Source organism: Rissa tridactyla, chromosome 5 (assembly GCF_028500815.1).
Source record: "Rissa tridactyla isolate bRisTri1 chromosome 5, bRisTri1.patW.cur.20221130, whole genome shotgun sequence".
NCBI classification, from domain to species: Eukaryota; Metazoa; Chordata; class Aves; order Charadriiformes; family Laridae; genus Rissa; species Rissa tridactyla.
Genome location: NC_071470.1, coordinates 30,173,772 through 30,200,063, shown reverse-complemented (window position 1 = coordinate 30,200,063; position 26,292 = coordinate 30,173,772). Strand labels below are relative to the sequence as shown.

General features: G+C 41.3%; 1 protein-coding gene across 1 annotated transcript in view; it reads right to left on the bottom strand.

The window, feature by feature from the left end:
• Positions 1-1,497: 1,497 nt before the first annotated feature.
• Positions 1,498-26,292, bottom strand: part of CPZ (carboxypeptidase Z) — a 36,766-nt gene continuing 11,971 nt past the window's right edge. The window contains exons 2-11 of the mRNA XM_054203019.1: positions 25,867-25,890; positions 24,277-24,651; positions 23,273-23,485; positions 20,987-21,183; positions 19,862-20,023; positions 12,546-12,704; positions 8,466-8,601; positions 7,258-7,397; positions 3,906-4,005; positions 1,498-2,055 (exon numbers count right to left, since the gene is read on the bottom strand). Of these exons, the coding sequence (XP_054058994.1) occupies positions 1,700-2,055; positions 3,906-4,005; positions 7,258-7,397; positions 8,466-8,601; positions 12,546-12,704; positions 19,862-20,023; positions 20,987-21,183; positions 23,273-23,485; positions 24,277-24,651; positions 25,867-25,890 (1,862 nt within the window). The 3' untranslated portion in view covers positions 1,498-1,699. The remainder of the gene's footprint in view (positions 2,056-3,905; positions 4,006-7,257; positions 7,398-8,465; positions 8,602-12,545; positions 12,705-19,861; positions 20,024-20,986; positions 21,184-23,272; positions 23,486-24,276; positions 24,652-25,866; positions 25,891-26,292) is intronic.

The following is a 26,292-nucleotide window of genomic DNA, read 5'->3' as shown; positions in this document are numbered from 1 at the left end:
ACATTATGTGTATAAAAAAAGCAGCTAATAGCTAGCAATTTTGGATATTGTTTTGATTTTTTTAGCTTTACCACTGTTTTCGCAGGATGGTGGCTTCAAAAAAATGACCACAGAAAGCAGCAGTAATACCTATTACTGGAAACAAAGCCTGGAGCTGCATCTCTTGCTTACTTATCTGACATATTTAGGATTCAGGGTTTCTTTAACTTGGCAAGCCTGGGCAAGGAACACTTATCCATGTGCATGCAGTACATTCACTCCCACATAATTACTTTTTGTTAATTTTATGAAACTGTTTTCTTTTATTTTTACAGAGTCTCCAGTCCTGCAGACGTTCAAACACATGAATAACAGACTCCTAACTTCAATCAGATTACAACTGGGAATAAGGTACTTAGGCATGTGCAGCATCTGGTTGCAGAATTAAGATCATTCATCTCTTGGGTCAGGCAATTATAGTATGAGATACGTGCACATGGACTATAGGATTCATGCAATGTGAGCTTCTTTACCTAAGATGAGCAAAAAGGTTTTTAGAAATCAGGGGGTAATCTAGACAGCCAGCACAGCTTCTGCAATAAGTATATCAGCTCCAAACAATCACCCTATTCACACACTGCAGCATCTAGGTGAGGAAATACTGTGAGTATATAGAGTTCATTAACCAGTTCCAGCCAAAAGGAAGTGTGGGCCTATGCGCTTCATCAAAATTAAGGACATTTTTTTGGATCCACCCCTAAAAAAACCGCTACATCTGATGTCTGAGAGAGGACAGCATCTTGCAAGACCGCCCTTCACCTAGCTTTACCCAACTATCTTGGAAAAAAGTTCATTATTTTTTTCATGTCTACAAATTCCGTTAACAACCACATGGACTCAAAAGAGTGCATGATGTTAAAACCTTAGTGTAATATGTCACATTTTAACCTAAATTCTGCAGGAATTATCTCATGTATTTTTCTACGTCATAGGATGTGTGTGCTTCCAGCAGTAATTGTAAAGATTGGATATTATGACTCGTTGCAACAGAGTTTACTTTCCAAACATTTTTCTTGATTTGATGGGCCTACTCACGGTGCAAGAGATTTCAAAAGAGTGAGGCTGTGTGATGCTTATGAGCAGCTCTTCCAACTTATTCAGATGCAGATTTATTTCCAAATTCCTAATGATTTTATTTTTCTGTCTGAAGTCAATGCTTGTATCACATAATGGATTTTAAAAAATCTTTGTGAGCTGTGTTAGGAGACTTAATGAACTGAACTTAATGTGCTAAAATAATGTAAAAAGGGGAAAGAAAATAGTTTTCTGAATGTTTATGAAAGTTTTTTTCGGTGTATAGTCATTAATGTGTTAAGACATGTACAAAAATGCATTAAAGGATCAGGAATATTTTCCTGCAGGTACTTAGAACCTAATAAATAATGAATGTGATGATTAACTACATGGGCAGAAGTACAGAGCATTAGCAAGAAAAAAAACTACATATAACATGGCCTTTGAATGGGTGTGCACCATTGTTTTTAATATATAAAACCACTTGGACATACTCAGTTGTGTGTGAAGAGAAAACAAAAGAAGTAAGCACGCCTGAATTAACATTTCAAATGAAACAGATTTAAATATCGCCAAGAGCAGCGAGGGCGTCTGGAGTCGGGTGGAAGGGCAGCAGAGCCAGGTGAGCAGAGCACCATGACGCCCTTCAGCGCTGCTTGAGCAGCCACAGGGGTTTGTGCAGGTCTAGAGAGCTGAAGTAAGACCACCACCAGGGCTTCTCCCTGCTCGGCGGTGACCCTCCTCGAGCCTCGGGCTGCCCGTGTTGGGCATGAGGGTCAAAAAGTTCCAGCGGGTCATATGGGTCGTACGTGTCTTCCATAGACCGGCGGAGGAGCTTGTTGGGCCAAGCCTCAACCGGTCGCAATACAAAGTCAACTCGCCCAGCCTGTTTCATCTTGGCAGGAAGGGTGACCCTCTTCATCACCCGGCTGTATCCCACCGCTTGGGCGCTGATTATGTATGTCCCCGGAGGCAAGAGTCGCCAGTAGTCTCCATCAGCAGCTTAGGAAAGGTAAAGGCACAACAAAACTGAGCTTAGATATACTCTTGCATCCTTTATAGTTAATGTACTCGTATACACATGTACGCACAGACAGCACAAGCACTTAGGGAGCAGGTTTTGAAAGGAGCTCAGATTTTGATTCAGATTTTGAAAAAACTTCACATGCAAACTCTTGAATGACAAAAAGAGACTCCTCCAAAATCTGACCTTTGGGAGCTAATGGAGTAAAATTCACCTACAAAATGTCAGTAACTGCTGTGCTTGTATCCCAGGGAAGGGAAGCTTTTCTTCATGATGCTTTCCCGGGGGTACAAGGAATAACTCCAAAGAAATCAAATGAATTTAAAACTATGTGAAACTTAAGAAAGTGAAAGCAGAATCCAGGCTGATATAGATAGATAGATAGATAGATAGATAGATAGATAGATAGATAGATAGATAGATAGATAGATAGATAGATATACACACATATATATATTCCATGTCTAAGGAGCTAAGAAATCCCTGCTTTTATTATATTACATTGAACTACTTCGCAGACATTATAGCACGTAAGACTATGGAGTCAGAGCTGCAGCTGGTATAAATTGCCATTAGTGTAAAATGGGTGTAAATTTCCTCCAGCTGAAGGTTATAGCCTGCAGGCAAAAGCAGGGAGTTTTAAAACAGAATATTTATTTTTCATTTTATATTCCCTTTATTTTGAATGGTAAGTTTCTCAACTCAGTAAATATTGCATTAATGCTATTTTCTCTGGGAATTTCTCAGTCTTTTTTAACACTGAAATTAAAAGACATTTTAATCATATGACATTCTTAACCCCACCTAACTCAAGAACAAATACTCCTTTTTCCTTCAATGTAAACACATTTTTTATTTAATTCTTAATTCTTTAAAGGTCCACTGCCAATGGAAAGCCATTGTCTGGGAAGAAGTTTGAAAAAGACCCTAATTCATGCCAGAGTCTCCCACCAGCCTCAAGAATCTGCATCATCTCCACTATTGTATCCCCTCTAATGTTAGTTTTTTTGAAGCTGGAAAGCATCCACTGCATTATAAACCATTCTGGCTTTCTGAATTGATTCAACAACTATCATTAGAGCAAAATGTTACCATTCATGCCTTCTATTTTGCACTCCTCTGGCCTACCCTGTTCTCACTGAAATCAATAATAAAATGAGAGCATTGATCTCAGTGAGAGCCTAAAAGCTCAGAACTTTATGACTGTGAAAATTAACAGTTGCATATGCCTCGATGCATGTTTACCAGCTGGAGACAGGTATAAAGTGAACATAATTCAGCGTTCCAGGGTTTTTTTTGCATTTGATATAACTATTGTCAAAAAATTGCATATATTTATGCTTTTCTAAATGAACAAAAAATGTTGCCCACCCTTCAGTCACTGCAGTTATTCCAGCTGTTAAAGTCAGTGTGGATCCTACTCTAATGTCTACATCTCACACTCACAATATTTCAACTCACTCATTCTACCAGGGCTCCAAGCCTCCACGTGCTGAGTTACAGCCCCTGAGCCAGGCTATTGCCATATTCCCCCAAAACATGAAACACAAAGATGGATTTCTGAATCTCATCAAAGACACATTGGCTTTGATGGACAGTAGACAGTTCCAGGTGGAAGTTTTTTTAGCAGCAAGGACTGCGTCATCCCAGAAACACGACAGACTCAACAGACATGTCTTCTCTCCTGTTATTCTAGAAACAAACCCACAGCTGAGCCTTCAGTTCTCCACTGAGGTGCCATTTCTATCAAATACGACAAGACTTTTGCAGGTTAAGCTCTCAGTGCTTTCACCCTGCCTCAGGAAAAAGCTCAAACTAAAAATATTACCTGTGGTGACATCATGCTGGATGCCCCTGACTGAAATACGTGCATTTTTTATTGGGTTTCCAAACTTATCAGACACGATTCCTTTTATCCCCCGATGAACCTGGCAAAGCAAAGCAAAGTTAGATGGGAGTCATGTACTACCGTACCACCTCCTCATCTTCTACAAGGAAACCCCTGTAAAGAGGAAACAACTTTCTAGAGGTTCAACCCATTATAGACGCTCTTGAGTGCTGATGCCCCTTCAAATCACATCCTCTGTTTTGGGAGCTCCAAGAGCACAGAGGGAAAAGGATAACTGAACAAGAGCTTTTTTGGGCTAAGTATGTGGCTCTGCATTGAGCGTCCCTTCTCTGCACAGATCACCGGCACCTTATGATCTGACCACAGTATTTAAAGACTGTTTCTGAATGTCTGCCCTAGATCCGGAACTAAAAAGAAATGAAAAGTTAAGGCTTTACAATACAATTTGATGCTCTATACACAATGAGAAGGCATCACTGGTCTTAAAAGTGAAGTTAATTTAGCACAAAGAAATGGCCCTTTAATCTATTCAAAGTGCAGCACTAAAAGATGTGTGAAATAAATCAGAATCAAGCACAATTATTAGCTTTCAGACAGTACCACCTACCAAAAAATATACTGCCATCCTGGCAGTAGAATCAATTCATGCAGGTTATACCAATAAACCAGGTCTTTAGTATTACTTGAAATATATAGTTTTCATTTTCTTTCACTGCATCTAAAAGGGTCCAAAGCTGCTTAGAGATAATGAACCACAACTGAACAACTGTTCTGTGATAGACACACTATTACTAATTTAAAGTAGAGCAGAAGCATATGAATAAAATGATAGATACTTCTATATTAGTATTATTTAATGTACAATCTTTAACACATTATTTCTTAATAATTCTCAAATACACTGATGCACATTAATCGGTATATGATATTAAATATAATTATCAATTTTTTAATATTCTTATTTAATATCAGGGAACAGGAATAGGTGAGGGAATTCTTTAGCTACTTGGGACTCATCATCGCTCTTCTGCCTACACTTCATTGCATGTCAGAATGTCATGATAGCAGTGTGTGTAATATCCCTTTTCCATTCTCCACAAGCACAGAACCCAGCTGCTTGCGCTGATGAGAAGCGAACGTGCTTGGTGACAAACTAAAGGGCGATGTGAATTCTGTCATACAAGGAGGTGCACAAACAGATCATTACATTTAAAGTTCAGTAAAAGAAAACAGGAAAAAATACAAGTATTTAAACATTAAACCTCTTAAGGTTCTTTTTTTGCAACATCCTGAAATGAAAACATTTTTTATTGGAAATTCTATATGACCATTTTAAATGAAAAGTAATGCCATTTTGATTTTTCCTCTAAACTCCTATCATCAACTTGAGCTGTTCTTTACTTCACTTCCCCCCACCCTTCTTTCTCTTCCTCTCATTTTCCCCTCCCCACTATCCTTTGTCACAAAATAAGAATAGAAATAAAGTACAAAGCATCAAAACAATGGAAAAAAATACATTTGCTTTTCTGTTGGAATATAGAGATGCTAAAAATAAACATGAAAATATCCAACTTTACAATAATTCTTAATACAAATCTGGAAAAAAAAAGTCTAGTCTAGCGACAGCAGTTTTTTATTTAAGGTGAGACTGGTTGTCACTGTTCTTGCTGTTAAATAGCTGTTCCGTACTGAGTGGAGCTATTCACTGGAGGGTTTAGGGACGACTCAGTATAAGGACTTGAAAACTGTCCCTTAAAAACTATTATGATGAAGCACTGCAATTTGCTTTTCAGCACGGACTTGAGGATTTATCATATGGATAGTGGGTAAATCTGGTCAGAAGAGTCATCTCAGACCCAAATTTAATTTACAATGTAGACATACTCAAAGCCGTATGACCTCATCCAACTTCAGTAATAATTTTGCAATTACAACATGACGGGATAGAAATGTCAAAATTGAAATGTCTTTAACCATGTTGATTTGTTTTGCTATACTAAATATACTGGTTTTGGTTTTGCCTCAAGTCTGTGCCACATAAGTTTGGGAGAGTGTTTTGATACCAATTCTGATGTGGAGAAGAGATTGGCGTTTATGAAAATGAATTCTACTTCTGCGTGTTAAGCCAAGTAGATTTGTACACACACCAAACAGCCTGGTATATATCAGAATAAGAAAAGTTTGAATTGGTTATGGCAGACTTAATCCTTATCGGGAGTAATTCAGTCATCCTTATCTACAAAGTTGTTTTGCTTACTGTCCTGCATTTACTCAAAAAGCTTTTCCAGCATAGACTTCTACAGTATCTCACACTATAAAAATCTTTACATCTTGAAGACTTCAACTGCAATATATATGGATTTAACCCAGCTCCATTTGGATTCACTAAAACTCATTTTCATCAGACAGCTGTAAAATGAAATGAGTTTGGTGGTCTGTACTGTAGACTTTATTGAATGATAATACTTACCACAAGTAGCAAGAGGTTGCTTAGAAAGGCCATAAAAACACTCCTAACAATTTTAAATTACTGCGTAATCTATCAAAATAAGGCATGACAGAAAGCTAATCTACTAATGGCTGAGTGAAAGATGAGCAACTTCTGCTTCTGTGTTCACTTACTTATTGTCAGGGAGGTATTTGTTTTTCTGAGCTTAAACTTATTATTAAAAATGACTTTTAAATGGCATGTTTTAATGCTCACAGACCTACAGTTGTTCCTTTAGAAGATCAGGCTTCAGATGTTTTTTAACTACTTTGACCATCAAATCAAGCTGAAAAGTGAGGAAACAGCATTTCTAGCAAGATACTTAGAATGTCCCCATTTCAGCTGAATCTAAATCTTCTGCTGCTGTAGGGTTTGTGCCACAAAAATGGAATATGGAAAGGAAGAAGTTCCAAGAAACTCTCTGGAAAGCAGAGCTTGTTGGTCTATTCTTCAAGAGAAAGGCTGATCTCAAAAGTCTTTTCCAACCTAAATGATTCTATGAGTCTATGATTCAATTTTTTTCTGAATATGCAGCTTTTCTCCAGCATTAAATTTTGGGCAGTTGATTTATAATGTTGCACAAATTATTTACAAACAATTCCCTTTTTCACTGTTTTCAAGGCCTTTACAGTCCTCAATCTCCATCCTTCCTGCAATACAGGCAAAATATTATGTGTGTGTCCTGCTGGACAAACTAAGGCATCGAGGCCCCTTGTGGAGTTTGATGGTTGATTTGGTGCCATCTCGACAACTAACTGGGGAAACAGTAAAGAAATTAATATTGACAAAGAATGAAGAAAAAACACTGTAAGCACACAAAGATCTGTAAAAGCAGAGCTGTACCATTTCCATGTAATTCAGAAGGGCGTCTCTGTTTTCATGCCAGATTGTAAACAGTTCTTCCTCCAAAGGAAACTTTTCGCATCCTACCTCCACAGTAACTTCAAAGCAATTTGTATGAAGATAATTAAAATCTGCCATACCTATAGGTTTAAAAAGAAGAGATCATGAACAAGCCATTTAAACCTTAACTGGAGTTTGCTGTTGCAGTCAGCTGAATGCAGTCCCTGTGGGTATGGATTAACATATTGTAAAGAGTGTGCACGGCCAATACATAAAAAGTATTCAACAAATTCAGAATTCTACAACTCGTTTCAACTACGAATTAACTAATGACAATGACACTTCTTTCAGGCAAAAAAACATCATTTAAAATTATTGTTCACCTGACCAAGAAGTAGCGATAGAGAGATAAGGATTGGTTAATCATGGTAATTGGATAATCGGCTGTATCAGAGGTGATTGCCAAGGGTCACCAGCAAAGAGATGACCTTTTGCCATTAGTATGTTCAAAACTGTTTCTGTACAAAAGACATTGGATATAATTTTCAGAAGAATGTGAGCCAAAGATACTCAAACCTAATTCTCACTCATGCCCCAGAGCTTTCTAGATGCCTAGTTTCAACATAATTATTTGGGGATCCAGCTGAGTCCTGTTTGATCACACAACTAAAGCACTGATGAAAATTTTATGAACACTGATATTTCATCCATGCCAGTATTTCAGGAATCCTGAAGAAAACTAAATACTATGATCGGGGAAATCAAATTAGCAACCTAAGCACAAATGAATGGGATGTTTGTCTCTGTTGTAGTTTTCCCTGAAAAAGAGTTTGTTTGAACTGCACTTGCATAGTCTGCGGGATGGATTCAAACTCATGCACTAAGGAATGAGAGCATAGCATTAAGCATTTATTTCTACATTTCAGATTTTAAAACTAGAAGGATTTTATGTGCAATAACAAATTTGACCCTTGTACAACTTGATAACTTTTCTCAGGTCATATCAGGGCTGAATGTGTCCCATGGCATCCGAATATAAATTTTACCAACATGCATTTTGTTACTTAAATCCCTCACAAGTTACTTTTTGCAGGGGTCTGACCTAACGCAAACTGAAATGAATAAAAATGTTTCTTTCAAACCCTTGTGTCTCATAAAGGTCATATAGAGGTTTTACCTCACTTGATATGATGGTAAAGTGGTTTTACCTCCAGTGAAGCTGTACCACTCAGCACCATTTATAATACCTCCGCGTTTTACAAAATTTCCACCGCATCGAAGTTCAGATCGGTCCGAGATGACTGGATGTGCATCTGCATAGGCTTTAGCCAGCATTTTAAACATCTGTAATGAAAGAGTTTGAAATACATTTGCTTTTACAAACTGTAAACACTGTCATTGCTGCTAGTAGCTAGTGGTGTTGTGAGCCCAGACAATGAGCCCTCTTGAATCCTCGAGGCTGATGGAGGATGCACCTCCGTGCAAGGATATTCTGCCAGGAAGTTTTCACTTGTCTTCTTCTCCAAGGCCCTTCTCTGCAATCCAATATATTTAGCCAGAGATAACATTAAATATCAGTGGATTTTGTGATACTTGACTTCAACCTATCATCTGGGGCAGAAGCAGAGGGCTTGTTTGGTTGTACTTCAAGTCCCAGGTTTGAAAGCTGAAATTAGCTCTCCCCATTGTGTTTTAGCTTATGCTATTTTTACCCTTTCAAAAATACCTACAGCAGCCTCAGCCCAACCAGATCTTTGCATTGGCTGCTGCAGTTTAAAATAGACAGTGTCGATTTGCTTTGCACTTATCACTCACACAGGACAACCTGCCAATTTGATCTCAATGACAGTTGCTTCTTTATGGGGCAGAAACCATTCCTAAAAAGTGAAGGATAGGATGTGGTGATGGTGGATGTCACCACTGATTTCCTAAGAGTGTTGATACTGATGAAGAGCAGAAGAGTCACCACTCAGAAAGGAAAAGTGACAGGTAGATGTAGTGAAGACAGAAGAAAAAGCAGTGATCTGCAGAAACCACTTCTTTGAATCGGGTTGCTGCCATTTTTCTCCAATGTTTATTCCAACTTTGTACAGAAATACCCCCTCTCCCTTTTGTTTATTTGATCCTTATCTAGAACAGCTATAGTTTCAGATTTCAACCTTGAAATGTCAGCAATTATCAGATGCTACTTGATCCTACTCTTGAGTTTCGTTGCATATTACTTAAGACAACACGTGCAAGAAGTTGCGTGGCTAAAATCCCGTTTTTAGAAGTGATCCTAAAACTACATCCTTGATGTTGTCACCAAGGATAAAGACCAAAATGACCAAGCACACAACTTTGATCTAATATTTACAAATGTTTCTAATAATCACAAAGCTGAGCCAATTATGGGATCAGGTAGCTGACTATGTAAAGGTGGAAAGAGAGTGTTATCTAAGTGTAAAGACAAATTACCAAAATACTTCCGATAAGCAGGTACTGAGAATCCTGACTTAATATAAAATGCTTTTGCATCTCCCTTGAGTTTCTATATGTCTAAGTATTGCTCAGCACGGACAGTTAAGTCTCCTTCAAAGTTCTGCTGGAAAGAAATGCACTGTCAATAGTCTTTAATTTCTACAGAAATTTGGGTCCCAGTTCTGAACCTTCTATGAAAGATATTTGCTAATAATTTACAAGGTGCCTATGTGACTTCTGACTATGTTCCTCGCCTTGCCCAAAGACATCTGCAGATGTTTTATTTCCCGTGACCAAGACTTTCTTCTCTTGTTTCTCATCAAGAAGCATAAGGCTTTTGCCTGGCCACTAGTGCACGTGAATGAATATGGGTGGTAGTGAGAAGAGAATGTGAGAAATCCAAAATCAAGTGAATTTGATTTAAAAAAAAAAAGTTAAACCTTTTTAATAAAAAACATTAAAATGTGCTCAGATAGCAATACATTTTTTGTCACATAGCAGATAATGCGTGACTAGTCATGGACCTCAAAAAAAACTTAGACATTTAAGTGTAATGCAGGTGGAACAAAAAGGGAAAAAACACAGAGGAACCCTTGTGACTTCGGAAGTGTCATGCTTCATTTGGTGAAACGAGGTCAGTGCTGTTACCTTGGCCAGCACTTGTACCCCACTGACTGCCACAGGTTGGGTTTTTCGGGAGGGAAGGGAGTGTTTCCATTCACCCAAGGGAGTGAATTTGACTTGGTGTGCACCTTTCTGCTCCAGTGAGCACAGGCATCAGTGCTACTTCTTGTGCAACACAAAGCAACAGGAGCCTGCAAAAAACATCCATCACCCCAAAAGCCAAAAAAATGGAAAAGTTCTGGATTAGGTGGGCTGAAACAGATGCAAGAATGTGAGTGTAAGGACATGGTCTCAGCAGGTACCAGCCCAGGCTGTGATGCAGGATAAAGAGGTTTGAAATCCGCTGTGTCTCAGAGCAGGTGCCAGGAGGATCCTTGGGCTACCACACAAAAAACATGAGGGACACAGGGAGGTGGTAGCACCCAGGCAACCTGGTCAGGGCAACCTGGTTTGAATATACTTCGCAGAATTTGACTTTTTAATCTCTGGCCATCATCTGCACTGCAGCATTTCACCCTGGGCTTGCGCCAAGGGTGCAAACTTGCCTTGTTTCCCCTTCCATGGCAAACTTGACAGGTCAGAACAAGGGTTATGGCTAATGTATGGCAGCTAAAACAAGCTGCTATATTTCAGGATGCAGATTCCCCAGCAGCAGCAGCTGCAGATGACATTACTTAAATGCAGGTCACTTCACAGGTACAGGTTTTATAACTTTCTGGGCAAAATTTAAAGTGATACTGGTAGTGTTGTTAAGGTTGCTGTGCTGATTCATTTGAAAAATTGATATTAATTGAGGACATCCCCAGCCCTCCCTTGTATGTTTGAAATTTCCAAGTCTGTAGCTATCTTCCCAGGCTTTGCAGCCGTTGACTATGCAGAAGCCACTGGTGTGAGGTCCTCTGTCGAACACTGTCGCAAATCAGGGATGCCAGTAGGGCTTGCCCAGCTGTGAACTGCATCGGGATGGAGTACTTTGTACGTGTGACTGCATCATTTCACTCAAAACTCACGTGCTGTCCCTGAGTGGAGATGATGGAGGGACTGCTGTCCTTCCAGCCCACAGGTGAACTGCTTGATAAGGCACACTTGGCCAATTCTCCACCATTCCTCCACCACCTACATGTAAATCAGGCTAGCCCTGGCCCAGGCGATAAGATATAAGTGCACAGATTTATGATTTCCTCTAATCCTCACCAAGAGCTTCTGTAGGTTTCATTACTACCCACCAGACATTTCTTACGTGGGCTTTTTACTGTGCAGTGCCTGATCTATTTTAATGCCAAATCATCATTGCACACGTGTAGTCAGTAGGTATGGTACAGCTCAGAAAAAATGGATTGATATAGAAAATGTTTAATAGTTATAAATATTTAAATATTTGACAGGTGCTGTTGAGAACTGTCACTTTAGAAGAAGTCAGCGCAGAGATATATTCTCAAAGATAACGGATGCTTCAAGTCAAAGATCAACTTCTGACTATTTTCAAGCTGTTCGTTATATAAAGAAGCGCTTTTTCTTAAGAGACCAGGGACATTTTTAACATACGCTGAAAGGCTGAAAAAATAGCTGTTCTCCTAGTGGGCATGTCGGCAATGAATACTAGATTGAGGAAACCAAAGGGAAATAGGAAAGATGGCAAAAAATTTCACAGAAGATTTACAGTGAGTCCCAGATGGGGAACTTTCCAGGGACAGAGAGGGAAAACCATTCCTGTTCATCTGACCTGGAATAAATGTTACAAGGCTGCCACCATATGGCAGCCAGCCTTTTGTTTTCCTACAGATTTCAAGAGAAAATAATGCTCAGGTCAGGCTTTTTTTTGGGAAATCAATCATAAAAATACCATAGCCTTCACCCTTTAAATAGTAAAAGCCTGGCTTTTCCTAACCTGTGCCTTGTGAAAGCATGTTTGGCCTAAAAAAACATGGGTAAATCTTTACAGATCAAGCTGACAGTGTGTAAATGATCCTGTATTTTAAAGCACATTAAATAAGTGTATAAATTATATTATATGTATGTATACATGCATTATATATAAACGTGATTTATTATATATTTCATTTACACATGCATATATGTACATGCATATATATACATGCACACAAGCTAAATAAACCAAAGTTTGATACTTGTTAAAAGAAAGCCTTCATAGTTCCGCACCTGGAAACTATACTGATATGCTCACCCTGCAAAACCAGTATTACCTTCTCATCAGGTGTAGGGGAGAACATTTTTTCTTCCATAGGATGCCTCGAATAGTCGTAAGGATAGGTCACAACCAGCTCACCCCCATGGAGGCTGGCAGAGAGCACGAACGGGATTGACCTCAACCACTTCATGACTGCTTTTGTCTCAGGGGCCACCTGAAATCCAGGAGAAAAACAACAACAAAAAAGAGCTGTGAATAGTCATGTAGCTCTGAAGAGATTTGGTCCTGAGCAGGATGAAGCCCAGCAGAGAAGGGAGTGTGTCAGACAGGAGAAACATGAGGCTCTTGGGCTCTTCCATCCCAAAGGTTAATGGGGGAAGAGCATCAATTTGCTCCAGGGAACAGACGAGGCACACTGTTCACTGTGGAAAACTGAAAAAAGAAAGATAAACTTTGACAGAAAAATAACTTTTTGTTACATTGATATTTTCAGTGGTTCAAAGTGATGATGGCAGCATTTTTGGCTTGAAAAATCGTGGCATTGTACCACTACTTGCAAACCAAACTTCTTATGTAATTGCATTTCTGAATTAGCAGGATTGAATTTGGATGAATAAACTGGAACACGGGGACCAATTTGTAACTCTCAGCACTTGCTGGAAATGCATTGTCCTATTTGCTATCCTTTGGTCCAGGTTCGTCTGCAAATAAATGAAAACTAACGTACAGAAAGCACAGCAATATCCGCAGCTTACCTGCAGTGAACTGCAGCAGACAAGTCACAAAACTCGTCTTTCTGACAGCCCATGCTCAGTGACAGCTGCCAAGGGAGTGGGCACCGGACTCCCAAAGATGCTCCCCCCGGCATGCTGGAGGCTCCTTCATCCCCTTTTTCTGAGGAGTAACTTCACGGACCTGTTCCTGCTGTTAGTTAATTCTTAGGGATAACAGTGTCATCTGGTGGCCGGTCTCTGCAAGCCCAGACACACGCCCAGGCTCACGCCGGTGACCTTGGAGGAGGTGAGGTTCTTTCCTTTGCAGCTTGTGAAGGGGAAAATTGGGTGAGGGCAGAGGCTGCTAAGCCAGACTCTGCTTTGCACAAGGGCAGATATGCAGGTTTTAAAAAAATAAGCAAGATCTCTTTTGATGGACTTCTATACAGGGTTGCTAACACTCCATATCGCCCTTTTCTTTAATTCCATCAGGCGTCAGAAAATCAGCCAGCCAGGATCCCAGAGTGGCTAATGACTAGGAACAGTGAATCAAGTTAGCAATGTGCAGGAAAAAAACACAAAACAAACAAAGGAATAAACCAACCAACCAACCTACAGACCTATACATTAGGGTTGCAATAACAGTAATTCCTGTCTTATTTGGATCTGCTATTGGTAAATCACAGCTTTGGGGATGCAGTCGGTAGCACAAACTTAGGTGGGGAGCAGAGAAAACCACTGTAAGGCAGAGGTGCACCATGGATGTATTACAGCTTCCAGCAATGAGGTAGAAAGCAAAGGGTCTCAGGAAAAAGCCATGTCTAAATACAGTTTTACCTGGCATGATTTAAGAAGAGATCACCCTGCCCATTCCTGACCTAGGCAGGAGGCTACCTCCCTTCAGATGCCATAGTTATTAGCTGAGTCATCCTAGTTTTCAGCTTTCCTTAAAATGCCATTCCGTAGTCATTGAGCTGAGCTAGTGCCTCCAGCCACTGCAGATATGCTATTTGAAAAGACTGTACCTTGTACTTGGGAAGAAATAGGAACCTGAGGGTTCCCACTGCTGTAAGGTGAATTATTAAATCAGAAGTCTGTGGTTAGCATATGGACACAAGTCAGATTGTGCCACGCCAGGTCCATTTTATCTATCAACCTAGTGGTAGCCTCTGAATCTCTATGTCGCAACCCTTTCAACCTCTGTATTATAAAGAGGAAACTTAAATGCAAGATGAGATGGAACGGGTGAAGTCTGATCAACTCAGGAGCACCCAGAATGCACTTTGCATGCCAGAAACCTAACCAAGGTTTTTTTGCATGATTGGGAAGATCAGACACAGAGTTTCCAGGAAAGGCATGACCTGAAAAACATTTTATTTTTTTTAAATGCAAATAAAGGACACTCCAAAAGGAAAGGAAAAATGCTCTGTACTTTTTGCAGTCTCACACGCCCACTCACACAACACAGAGGTGGGAGAAGAAAACAGCTCACCAGGCTTCATGACAAGGAATCTGGCAGTGTCCAAAGAACACTACTGGCAGCGGTCAAAGTATTTGCTTTTCTGGTCTTTGTACAGTGCCCTGGGATTGTCTGATAATGAGAATTATCCCATGGGAATTTGGGACTAAACCAGCCACTGTCACCTGAACCCTGAAAGTACTTCGTTCATCCTTTAAGCCCTTCTGAAGAGCAGAAGACCCCAGGTGGCTTGTAAGAGGCTGCGAGCGGCACTGCCTGCACCATGGATCCCTGCTTGGGGGCTCACGGGGTGGCTGAGGAGCTGGCACCAAGCCTGTGCCCTCCAAGCCCCGCAGCACCAGCACTTCCCAGGAGGATGCTGCCCCAAAAATCTCAGCAGCTCCCTGCCTGGCCTGCAGCTGCCCCAGCTCCTGCTGCCCAGCCAGAGAGACATCAGAATCAGCCCTGCTTTCAAACAGCAGTCTCGGGCCTCAGTAAGAAGATATTTAAGTTGCTTCTGTAATTCAGTGGTCAAGGATGAAATGCACAGTTTTACTTAGAGAACTCCTAAATTCAGTCTCCCTGATTAACCAACTTGCTCACTAGATACCTGCATAAGCCATGAGACACTGCTGTGTCACAGAGCCAACGTCTTATTGAAGCGAATGTTGTGGAAAATCAGGAGTTTCAATGTCACTGTTTTTATCCTAATAGCATTTCAGTGACATCACATACAGTGATTAAGGCTTTGAAATGTGCACATCCTGGTTCAGCTCCACTGGATGATATCAGATGCTATCTGAATCACTCTGGCCTTTGACTATTCATAGACTTTTCCTTTAATGTGGGTTTTGATTTTTTTTTTTTTTCACCAGGGCTCTTACTTTTCAGTCAGAGGAAATAAATTTTAAAACATCTATCTCACAAGAACAATTTGGGGCGCAATTAGAAAACAGCTAAATTATTTCTGCATGAGTACAGGGAACGGCCACTACCCTTTTAAAACTTGAATCTCATTTCTGTCAATTATACTGCAATTAGTCACTGTCTCCATGGCTTTCAAAGATTTCTTTTTTTCCTTTTAGAAGCAACCAGACTCATTTTCCTAAAGACTATGCCAGCCTCTGCTGGCACAGACTTCCAAATTCTGTTTGAACCAAGCCAATTTAACTGACTTCATTTCAGATGAAGCCTGAAGTCTCTCAGTCTGAGCCCTCAGACCACTTATTGCAATAATTCATAATAGCTGGGAACAAAACGCGCTGTACAGCAAGGGTTACGGGGAGGCAGGAGCTCTCCTGAGTTTATGGGATCAGCCGGGAGCTCACTTTCCATTTTCTGATCTTTATACAATGCCCTGCAATACTCAGATAATTACTTTAATAGGGCAGGTAATAAACACTATTAAGTAAATGAAAGCTGAGGGGCTGGTGTTGAAACATTCAATCTAATGCTTTCACATGGACAAGGCCGACTACTGTACGAGCCACGGGTTCACCGGCCTGACAAAACTGAAGCTTATTATGGGAGAGCTGATTTGGCTGTCCTGTGATACCACCAGTGGAGGAGAGGGATGCGAGGCTGCAAGACCGCTTACTGCCAGGTTTCTGAACCATGTGAAACTGCAGTCGTCAAGATTTTGTGGCGCCATCCAGGTCACAGGCAAATTAGTTCCCTCATTTTTTCTGCAAAGCACGCAGATTTGGAGATGCTCTGGATGTTGTTTAGGTCAGGAGCCACTTTGGGGTCAGGAGAGCATCTAGAGGTTCCCTGAGGTGCTCTGAGGAATGAATCATTGGACCACCACCACCTTATTTCAATTTCTTCTTCAAAAACAAGAAAAGTTTGCAGAAGGAGGGATGCATTTATAACCGTGTGTCTGCACCCACTGAGGCAGAGCTCAGACAGAGGGTGGTTGTGTGCCAAGGCTTCCTGGTCCCTTGTCTGTGGTGACAGACACCCCAGGGTGACCAGCATGCTGCAGCTGGGGCAGAGCTGGGCACAGCAGTGGGGGTAACTGTGCAAAAAATGTTAGGCTGTCTCCATCCAGCCCTCTATAAACTCCTATGATGTTACACAGCATCTAAGAAAGCTAAATACATGGTTGTAAAAATGACTTCTGCAAGTGGCTGCCTACCACCAACCATCCAAAGACCAGGGCAGAAGCAGGACTCGGGGAGCATGCGGGGAGGTTAGAGCCAGAAAATCCAGAGATTTTTAGGGCCTCTGGACTGCACAATGTGAGACAAGCTCACAACTTGTGTTGGGCACTAGCACAAAGAGGGGTCAAAGCCATGTTTGTCCTTCCTCAGTGGTGCTTGGTCCTTCAACCCTGCACTTCTGGATGCAGAGACAGGGTGAGCACACGGCTGAAGGGAGATCTCCATCCTTTCCTTCATACCTTAAACTCTGCTGTGCAGCCACTATGTCCGACCTGAAAGGGCAAAAGCAGCTTTCCTGAATACAGAAAACCAAGGGCATTTTCAATGACTTCTTTTAGGTGTGCCAGGCACTCTTGTAGCCTGTCTGCATATAGCCCAGGGGACAATACGGCCCAGGGGACAATACAGCCCATGAAAGAGCTCCCAGGAGACCGGCACCCTCACTACTGATTCTGCAAGGGGCCATGCAAAGAAAGGATTCTGGTAAGCGATTTGACTCAATTTGACTCATCAGCCATATCTTTGTGGACAGGCTGGTGGTAGTCCTTGGTGGCTGAGCAACACAACCTTGGCAAGAACTGAGAAAAGTGTCTGCAAGTTCATGTTCCTAAGACAGGGAACATCGCCCTGTAAGCGTCTCCCCCAGGAAAGCACATACATTGATGTGGGTCAAAAAGCCTGGCAAGTATCAGACCTGCAATTGCATGGAATGGCCAACCTCGACAAGGTTGGGAGCAAGACAACACTTGCTTTCAAATCAGGAACCCAGCGAGAAGCTGTGACCAAGAGCAATGGGCTCTGCAAGAGGGTCTGAAATAGCCCAGTGACTTCCAGTAAGGCAGAAACATATATATATATATATTTGTAATGAATGTTGTTTTATTATATTTTTTTGATTTAACGTGTTCTTCTGAGTAAACATTGAGTTATGTTACAAAAGCTGGCAGGTTCCTGACTAACCGAATAATCTTGTTTTGCCCTATGGGAACAGGATGACAGATACTGAACTGAAGTGAGCCATCTTCAGAGAATTGCTGTGAAACACAGGCATCCTCAGCCCAAGTCCTGGCTTTAGAGGATGAGGAAGAGGGTTACCTAAAAGGAGAACAGGGATGGCTCCAAGCCTCCGTCCTAAGTGGGAAAGCAAACCCACTGGGAGACCAGGTAAGACTCTGTAGCGCAGCCAGCTCAGAGCTCACACCTGCAGCGCTCAGGTCCCCTCTCAAACAACGTGGTTTCACACCAGGTATCTGCAAAGCTGGGCCTAATCCTGCTCCCGAGATTCTTCATATTCGTTCATACACCGTTCGTTTGTGGAAGAAAACTTTCAGTTTGATGTCTACACATGGTTCTTGGATGTACAGCTATGAAAACTACTATACACAAGTGGGGTGAATCAAAACCATTAGCTCTCTAGACTTTTCTCCCCATATCCCCTTTTTTTTAGCTGTTTTCCTTTGATCTCAGGCTCTGCTCCACATGCTCTCAACCCTTCTTTCGCATCTGAGGCTCTATACTCTACTTGCAGTTACCAGCTCACTGTTATCTGTCATTATTCAGTCAATAGTTGGAAACTATTAAGTTTGTGACCTTATATTTATGTAGAAATCCAGTGACGTGAGCTGGGACCTGTATGATTACATGCATGCAATAGAATAAACTTCTTGAGCTTAGTTATGGTGAAAATCAATGGTGTAATACAGTGTGTGTTACTGAGCTTCTCAGCCTCGCGTCTCCATAGGAAGTGCTTTTATCCAAATTTCACTACTGTGAAAAGGGGTGCCAAAACACTGGGCCAGCATCAGAGATGCCTTGGGGATTTCGACCTGGCCTCATATGAGATCACCTGCAGCAGAGTAGGAAACTGAAGTACGGTCTCTCAAATCTTCTGTTAATACACCAGCTGCTGAAACAGCCCTGTTCCCCATCTGTCTGAGGCTTTGTGCTAGCGATGAGAACTGAATTAGAACAAAATGACCTGAAGGGGGCCTACAAGAAAGCTGGGGAGGGGCTATTTGCAAGGGTATGTAGCGATAGGACGAGGGGCAATGGTTTTCAACTAGAGCAGGGTAGGTTTAGATTAGACATTAGGAAGAAGTTCTTTACAATGAGAGTGGTGAAACACTGGAACAGGTTGCTCAGAGAGGTGGTGGAGGCCCCATCCCTGGAGACATTCAAGGCCAGGCTTGATGAGACACTGAGCAACCTGATCTAGTTAAAGATGTCCCTGCTTACTGCAGGGGGGTTGGACTAGATGACCTTTAAATGTCCCTTCCAACCCAACACATTCTATGATTCTAAACGTGGAAGAAAAGCAGAGCTCCCAATATCTGAACCACTGATTTGGCTTCCTGTGTTTTTTCTTTCAAGGGGACCTAAGTTCCATTGTGAGTTGCTAGTGTTGGGGGCTATTGGGCTGCCAGTGACACAGGTAGGACTGAGCTTTGCATTCCTGGACATCACATAACATGAAGCTTAGTGACGATGAGTGCAAAGCCCTGCACTTGCTGCCTCCATCTTGCTCCCCTCTCCCTTCCAGCACCACTGCGGCTTGACCGGCTGTTTCCATTGCTCCAGCTGGTTACAGTCTTTTATAAACATCATTTTGTGGAAGCTGATGTCACACAACTTCACATGAAGCCTTTGTATGTTTTCCAAGGCAGAAACCACTATTGCATCAAATATGTGCAGAGCTTAGTGCAATGACAGCCAAATCCATAAAGCCTTTAATGTGTTACCACAGTTTAAATAACTAATGGTGAATCATTACACACTTGTGACCCCCTTCTAACAGTCATTATTCTTAATCTAAAATAGCAAAATCCACATTATCCGCAAATTTTCCCAATGATTTGTGACACCTGCTTCTTTGGCTAGACCTATAACATGATTTTTCATGCCAATTCTGAGCCTGTCCAGTTTAGTTCTACTTACAAAATCTAATTATCAGAAAATGACCTCAAACCAAACAATCTCAGTTTCTTAATTCCTGAGTTGCTCTTTAGTGTATGTAATTTATAAAGTCTGTAATTCATACCTTACCCCACCAGTAGGATTGTGGAATGGGGATGTGGTCAAGGCGGGCCCCACGAATCCCAGCTCTTCTGTAAGCCTCAGACGTCAAATCAGGGAAATTTCTGTTCAGGTCCAAGTTCTGAGCTGTCTGTCGTCCAATGACCCATCCATTGTAACCAGCTCCCTAATTTGTAACATAGAAGCCAACCTCAGAATAATTCCCTGTATGAAAATATCACTTTGTGGAAATTGTTTGAAATGCCATTTTAATCAAGGGCAAGTTTTAAAAGAAGTAAACTGAAAAGGTCTATACTGTTAAAAAAACCACACTTATTAATAATTTTTTATGCCCATAAACACTAACGCACTCACTAGCATGCAGGAAGCATTTCACTCACCAGTGATGTGACTCATGAGAGGAACACAGCAGCTTCTTACTCAGCACAGAGCAGCATGCAGAGTGGGTTAGAGAAGGAGAAAAAGAAAGTACAGCTGCCGCTCCAAGACGGGAGGAGGCAGAATGCAATAACCCCAGACTCATACCACAGACTGAGCTCACCACACGAGCGACGCAGAAGAGGAAAGGTTTAATTTTCACACTAATGGCGCTAGCGATAAAAGTGAGGTGAAAAGAAGAATATCAGGTAACATAAAACAGAAGTTTTGCTTTCACAGGTCTCCTCAGGCACCAGCTGATCTCTGAAAATTGCCACCCATTATGAAAGCATGACACTACAGAAAATATTCACATTTTATTATACCTGCTCTTCTAAAAGAGGAAGAACCTCTATTACACAGTATTAAACCACATTTCCTTATAAAATAATTTGACAGTCATTACAGTGAGTCAGTGGGCATTTTGTTCTAGAACGGATAGCAGAGAGTGCTAAATGTGTGAAAAAGTAACACAGTCATTCCCGCGTCATCGCATGCAGGCAGCAAAAATGACAAACACGGCTCTGGTTTCCTCTTAGCTCTGTTTACATCATCCTTGGAAAGCAATCTACCACCAAACCAGCCTGGGATTCTGACTGCCGGTTATTAACACTCCCTCCCATATGTGACACTCCCCTCCCAGTTTGTGCTTTCCCATGGGGAATTTTAGAAACATGAAGCCTTGAACTTTCCCTTATAAAAAGTCTTTTACCTCTTCTGCTGCCAGTTCATACCCATCAGGGTTGAGTGAAGGTAGGAGATGAATTCTGGTGTTATTAATCAAGGCCTGGATGCGAGGGTTCCCGAGGAGATACTCCGAACACAGATATTGTGCGAGGTATATGAGCAGTTCTTTCCCCACAACTTCGTTTCCATGCATATTGCCAATGTACTTAAATTCTGGCTTGACTGTGAAATATGAAGTAATGATGCTTTAATTTGATTATACCTAGAGGTCTTCCAAAAGCATAGTAACCCAAATAGCTTACTGATGAGTCAGAAAGTTTTATTTACACTCATTTAATGCACACATTCCTGTAAATAGCACACCAGTTCCAGGTGAATTTCCCTCCATTACAAGTCAGTCCAGCAGCAATTTAAATAGTGTGAAGTAAAGGGAGTCCATACTTTCAGGCTCCCAAACCATAAGAGGCAATCATTGCTCTAAGCTTTTGCTGGACTCATCATTAATTGTCAACAAAGAATGCTGCAAACAGAAATGTCAAGCCATGGTGGGGAAGGAACAAAATACACCCCTGGCACTCTTACTTACCTTGGGTGGCTTCAATGCCATCTATTGTCACAGATCCTAGAAACAGCCTGCAGATGTGTAATATATTACCCTTGTATTTGGAACAGAAATCAGGTCGTGCATAAAAAGTGGCTTTTAGGATAAATAGCCTTGGAATAAGACTATTAGAAACATACAACCTCATGATTCCCTGCGGTTATTCTCTCAGCTTCCATCCTTCCTTAGAGACTAATGGAAAGTAGAAAATAGATGCACGTTGGAAACACCCTTTCCTGTCTATCTCTTCATCTTCATCTTTGATCCTGGCCAGCCTCGAGCACTATGCACTGGAGGAGGGCTGCTACAGCGCTATTATGCCAGCTGGCTCAGGCTGGCAAAATCTCCAGCTCTAGAGCTATTTCCACTCTCCTTTATGCTGTCCTGCGCAGCATGAAGCAACAGTTTTAGCAGGAAATGCTAAGTAACCTGTTAAACTACCATCTTTTATCATGGCATATCACAGTTATAATTTAAAAGCCTGATTCACAGGCTTTGTGTTTTCCTGGCAAATGGAGTATCAGCTTAAAAAGGCACCTGCAACTCCTTTTCTTTACACAAGAGAGAAAGGACGATAGGCCAGGAAATAGTAAAGTAGGTCTTTGCTCTATTAAAGATGCCTACCAGGATCTTGATCAAGTTTAAAGGCATCTCAAAATATCTCTACACCATGAAGGCAGCATGGCTGAGAGTAAATAAAGTTCACACCAGTCTTCTCTGCCTCCTCTGTAGCATAACACACAGAAGACACAGTAGCTTGACCTGAGATGATAATCCCAATAAAGTATTAAGTCAGATGTAGTTCAGTTCTGCTACACTGCTGAGGCTGCTTTGATGCTGGAGCTAGTCGGATGAGTGGCAACCTGAGGCTCTTGGTATGCAGCAACAGCCATAGAAGTCCACCAGATCTAGTCAGGTATTATGTTTGAGCTGGGAGCTGGTAACTGGAAAATGATATCTAATACTCCCCAAGAAAATTATCTGCATTTTGAAGAATTTAGAACATTTAAAAATCTGGCCCTTGCTGTCTCAGTGATGGATCTACAAAATAGAGACCAGCACTAGCTCCCCTTTGCAGAAAAGTTGTGAGGACTCATATCCTGAAGGTATTCAGGTGCTATGATAACACAAATTCCTGGTATCATTCACCCGTTACAATGATAGATACTGTACTGACCTGAACCTCTGTTCAGGAGAATTGTTTTCTGTGCTGCATTGCCCTTTTTCGATGGCAATGTCCTTCTGCATCCGAGGCCTTCTCACAAATTGTATGTATTTTAGGATGTGAAGAACGATGTTTAGACTAGGGACAGGCATGACTTGTAGGAAGCGCGTAGGGTTTAATGGTACAGTGGTAAATAAAAGGAGACTAAGGAAGTGGTAGATGATGGAGAGGGCAGGTCAGTAACAGAAAACTATTCCAACTTCTTCATACGCTGGGCACAAATAAATAATAGCCATATCACTGCAGCCAAGTACATGGTCATACATCTAGGAACAAGGAATGTCAACTATGGTCATAAACTGAGGTCATAAAATTAGGAAATTGCTACAGTGAATCCTCGGCTATTGCTGTAATTCAGGAACGAAAAGGAGGACAAATGGTTTTGAATCAATGCTTTTTACAGTTTAACCTGTTAAAAGGACCTGTTTTCATTTGGACAATCCGGAATTCCCTCAAGGAACCTGATCAACACTGATATCACTCACGCAGTTCATGGTGTCCAGGCTTGGTTGAAAACTCAATCACAAAAAGATCCTTCCCTTCAAAGCTGCGACCTATGCTGTACGTTGTTGCAATATGGGAGCATTTAGAGGCAGTCTTCTTCAACGTGCTCACCATTTGGGAATATGAATGGTGTTTGAACTGAATAAAAGTTGCTGGCAAGTCTGAAGGCAAATCTTCCTCAATGTCTACTTCTCCTGCAAAGAAAAATTACAGCACAGTGTTTAAACCACGGTGCTCAGAGGACTGTATGAATGCCTGTACTTTTCCACAAAATATCTTATTCAGTAAAATAAAATTATAGAAAATACAGCCACAATCAAAATCTCAAATCTATGTAGTATATCCTACACTAGTTATTATGGCATATTTTGTCTGCAAAACCATCCTAATGCATATGCACACTGACAAATATTTTGTGCAACCTCCAGTTATAATTTGGCCTTTGACATGCTTAGCACATTTTATTCACAAAATGTACAGATTTTCCCCTTTGAATCTGGTGGATCAAACTACTTTTTTATGAGATTCAGCTGTCTTCAGCTATCTGGATCTTCTTCATCCAAAAAAATCCGTGACAATCACTAATGAGATTATTTTAATGAGCTGTTAAGCTTGTCAAGCAATCCTGAATTTATGAGTGCATTAAAGTTTCAGTTTTTAAATAAAATATTTCAAATATACAGACAGCTATCACACAGGGCAGGATTTATCTAAACGCACATTAGCAGTCCAAACATCTAGCTCTGAGCCGCCTGTCTTCATGCTCTTTGTATATAGGGGAGAGAAAGAGATGCCTCTTGTGCACGGTTTAATTAAGTGTTTAAAATAGGTGGAACAAAATGAATCACACCTTACAGGTGTCTATGAAGATGACAAGCTGAGATGACACGCGGAGAGGTTTTGTGCCATAGACACGTCAAGCTGAGCGAGATGAGACCTTCCCATCTAGACGAGTAAGATGTGTCAGCAGAGCTTCCTTCCTTACCTCGCAGCTTTGCCAGCGGGTCAAAACATCCCTCTTCTTCCCCAGCGAAAAAGCGGTCGCAGTCTAAGAAGTAGGGCCAAGCCATGTCTATTGCATCAAAGGCAGGGAGGCAATTTTTTTTCAGGTTTTCACAGACATGCCTGCAGGGCTTTATAACTTTGTCCTTTTCGCACTGCGGGGCCAGCACCGAGCAGCCCAGGAGCCTCAGGTCCGGATTGCATTCTCCCTGGAGCAAGTTGTGCAGCACGCTGATGAGAATGTACTCGGAGCTGTACTCAATCACCTCTCGAGACTTCTGATCCAGAAAATTAGGATACATCGTTTGAGTATAGGCAACATCAGTACAAGAACTTAAGGCGATGTCTACGCATTTTGCTACGAAAAGGAGATGAACATATGAAAAATAACTTGCTTCACTGACACCCTGAATTGTTCAAAGACAACATAACAAATAACACATTCAATGAACTTTTGTTCACAGATAGATTGGAGACAGTTTGAAAGACATTTATACGAATTTGATGTCTAAAACCACTTATAGAAAGATGACGGAAAGCATGCTTGGTCTGGAGATTGATTGCAAGTAGATGTCATTCAAAACTCAAACGGTATCTGACAATTTGAAGGGGTATCAGGGTTTATCTGATTGATAAGCACTGCTCCTAAAATAAGATTGATTTTGTTAATTCAATACCTGAACAGCAATGAAAGGGCAAATCCCTGGCCAGCAAACACTGGAGTACCTGGCCCACATGGGAGTTGATTTAGCAAATAGCTTGGAAACCAGCAAAATTAATAAAGCCTGGTTTCCAAAAGAAAGGCTGTCTCATACTCAATTAAATCTTATCCGATTTAAATTAAGAATACAGTTTGAGCTTATTAAATACCAGAGAATCCATAAGAGAGAAAAATCCCCTGTTGAGGTGGGAATTTGCTCATGTCTAACGTGGGAAAAACTCAGATTCCTGAATAAAGTATATTTGTGATATCACTCTCACCCCTGTCCTTGTCTTTTAGTGTGGATTCACGGATAAGGTGTGAGATCACACAGATTTTTTCTTTAGTGGGGAAGGTATCAGTAAGATATCTCCTTTGCTTGGCCACGCATAATTTGTAAGACTTTAATACCTCTGAAATGCAGCCTCTCTGTGAAGTTTGACTGAAATCGCCCAAAGAGTTGAAAAGTTATTCTGGGACTTGGCTCACAGGCAAGCAGTCCCATAAATGTGCTTACACGTGTGTTCTCATAAACCTGATACACTTTAAGAAATCAGATTAAGAGGTTTTAGGAAGGAAAGATGTTGGTAATACCTTCAATCCACTCAGAGGTGAAAAGGAAGTAATAGAGAGACGTCTCATCATAAAATTACTGGCTATTGCATTAATGGGCCTCTGTTTAAGCCTCCTGCTCTTGCTAATGTCTCTGACTGGTTACAAATACCATTGTCACAGCAGCAAAATCCTACTTTGTGTGAAAGAGATCATCTCTCCAGGAGATAGCATGAACATTAGAAAACTTGTCAGGAAATAATGAAGAAATACTTATGGTTTCGAGATTCTCCAAGGACAGCAAGCAAAGTCACATCATACCTTTCTGTACAGTTTGGCATTGACCTGAAAATAAAGAGAAATCTTTAAAATAAAGAGTATCTGTGGTACCTCCCTCATGTTCGGAATTGTCCAATCCGGTAGCCCCACCAAGGCTGCTGCAACTCTATGTCCTGAGGTCCAGCCATACCAGGGACAAGCATGTATTCCCAACAGGCATGTATTACATACATACACAAAGAAAAACCACAGTACAGGCAAACACAACCAGCACCAAAAGCGTCATCCCATTCCCCTTTCTGGCTAATCGGGATGAAAGACCACTGATGGAAAAGAAGTACAGGTGGACCCTTCCAGTAGCTCGGCTTAGATACACTGGAACACCAGTAGCTAGGCTCAGTTTACCCAGTATCTGGCCCTTGGATCCACTGATCTCCCAGTTGCCTCATGCGCTGACACACATGCTGG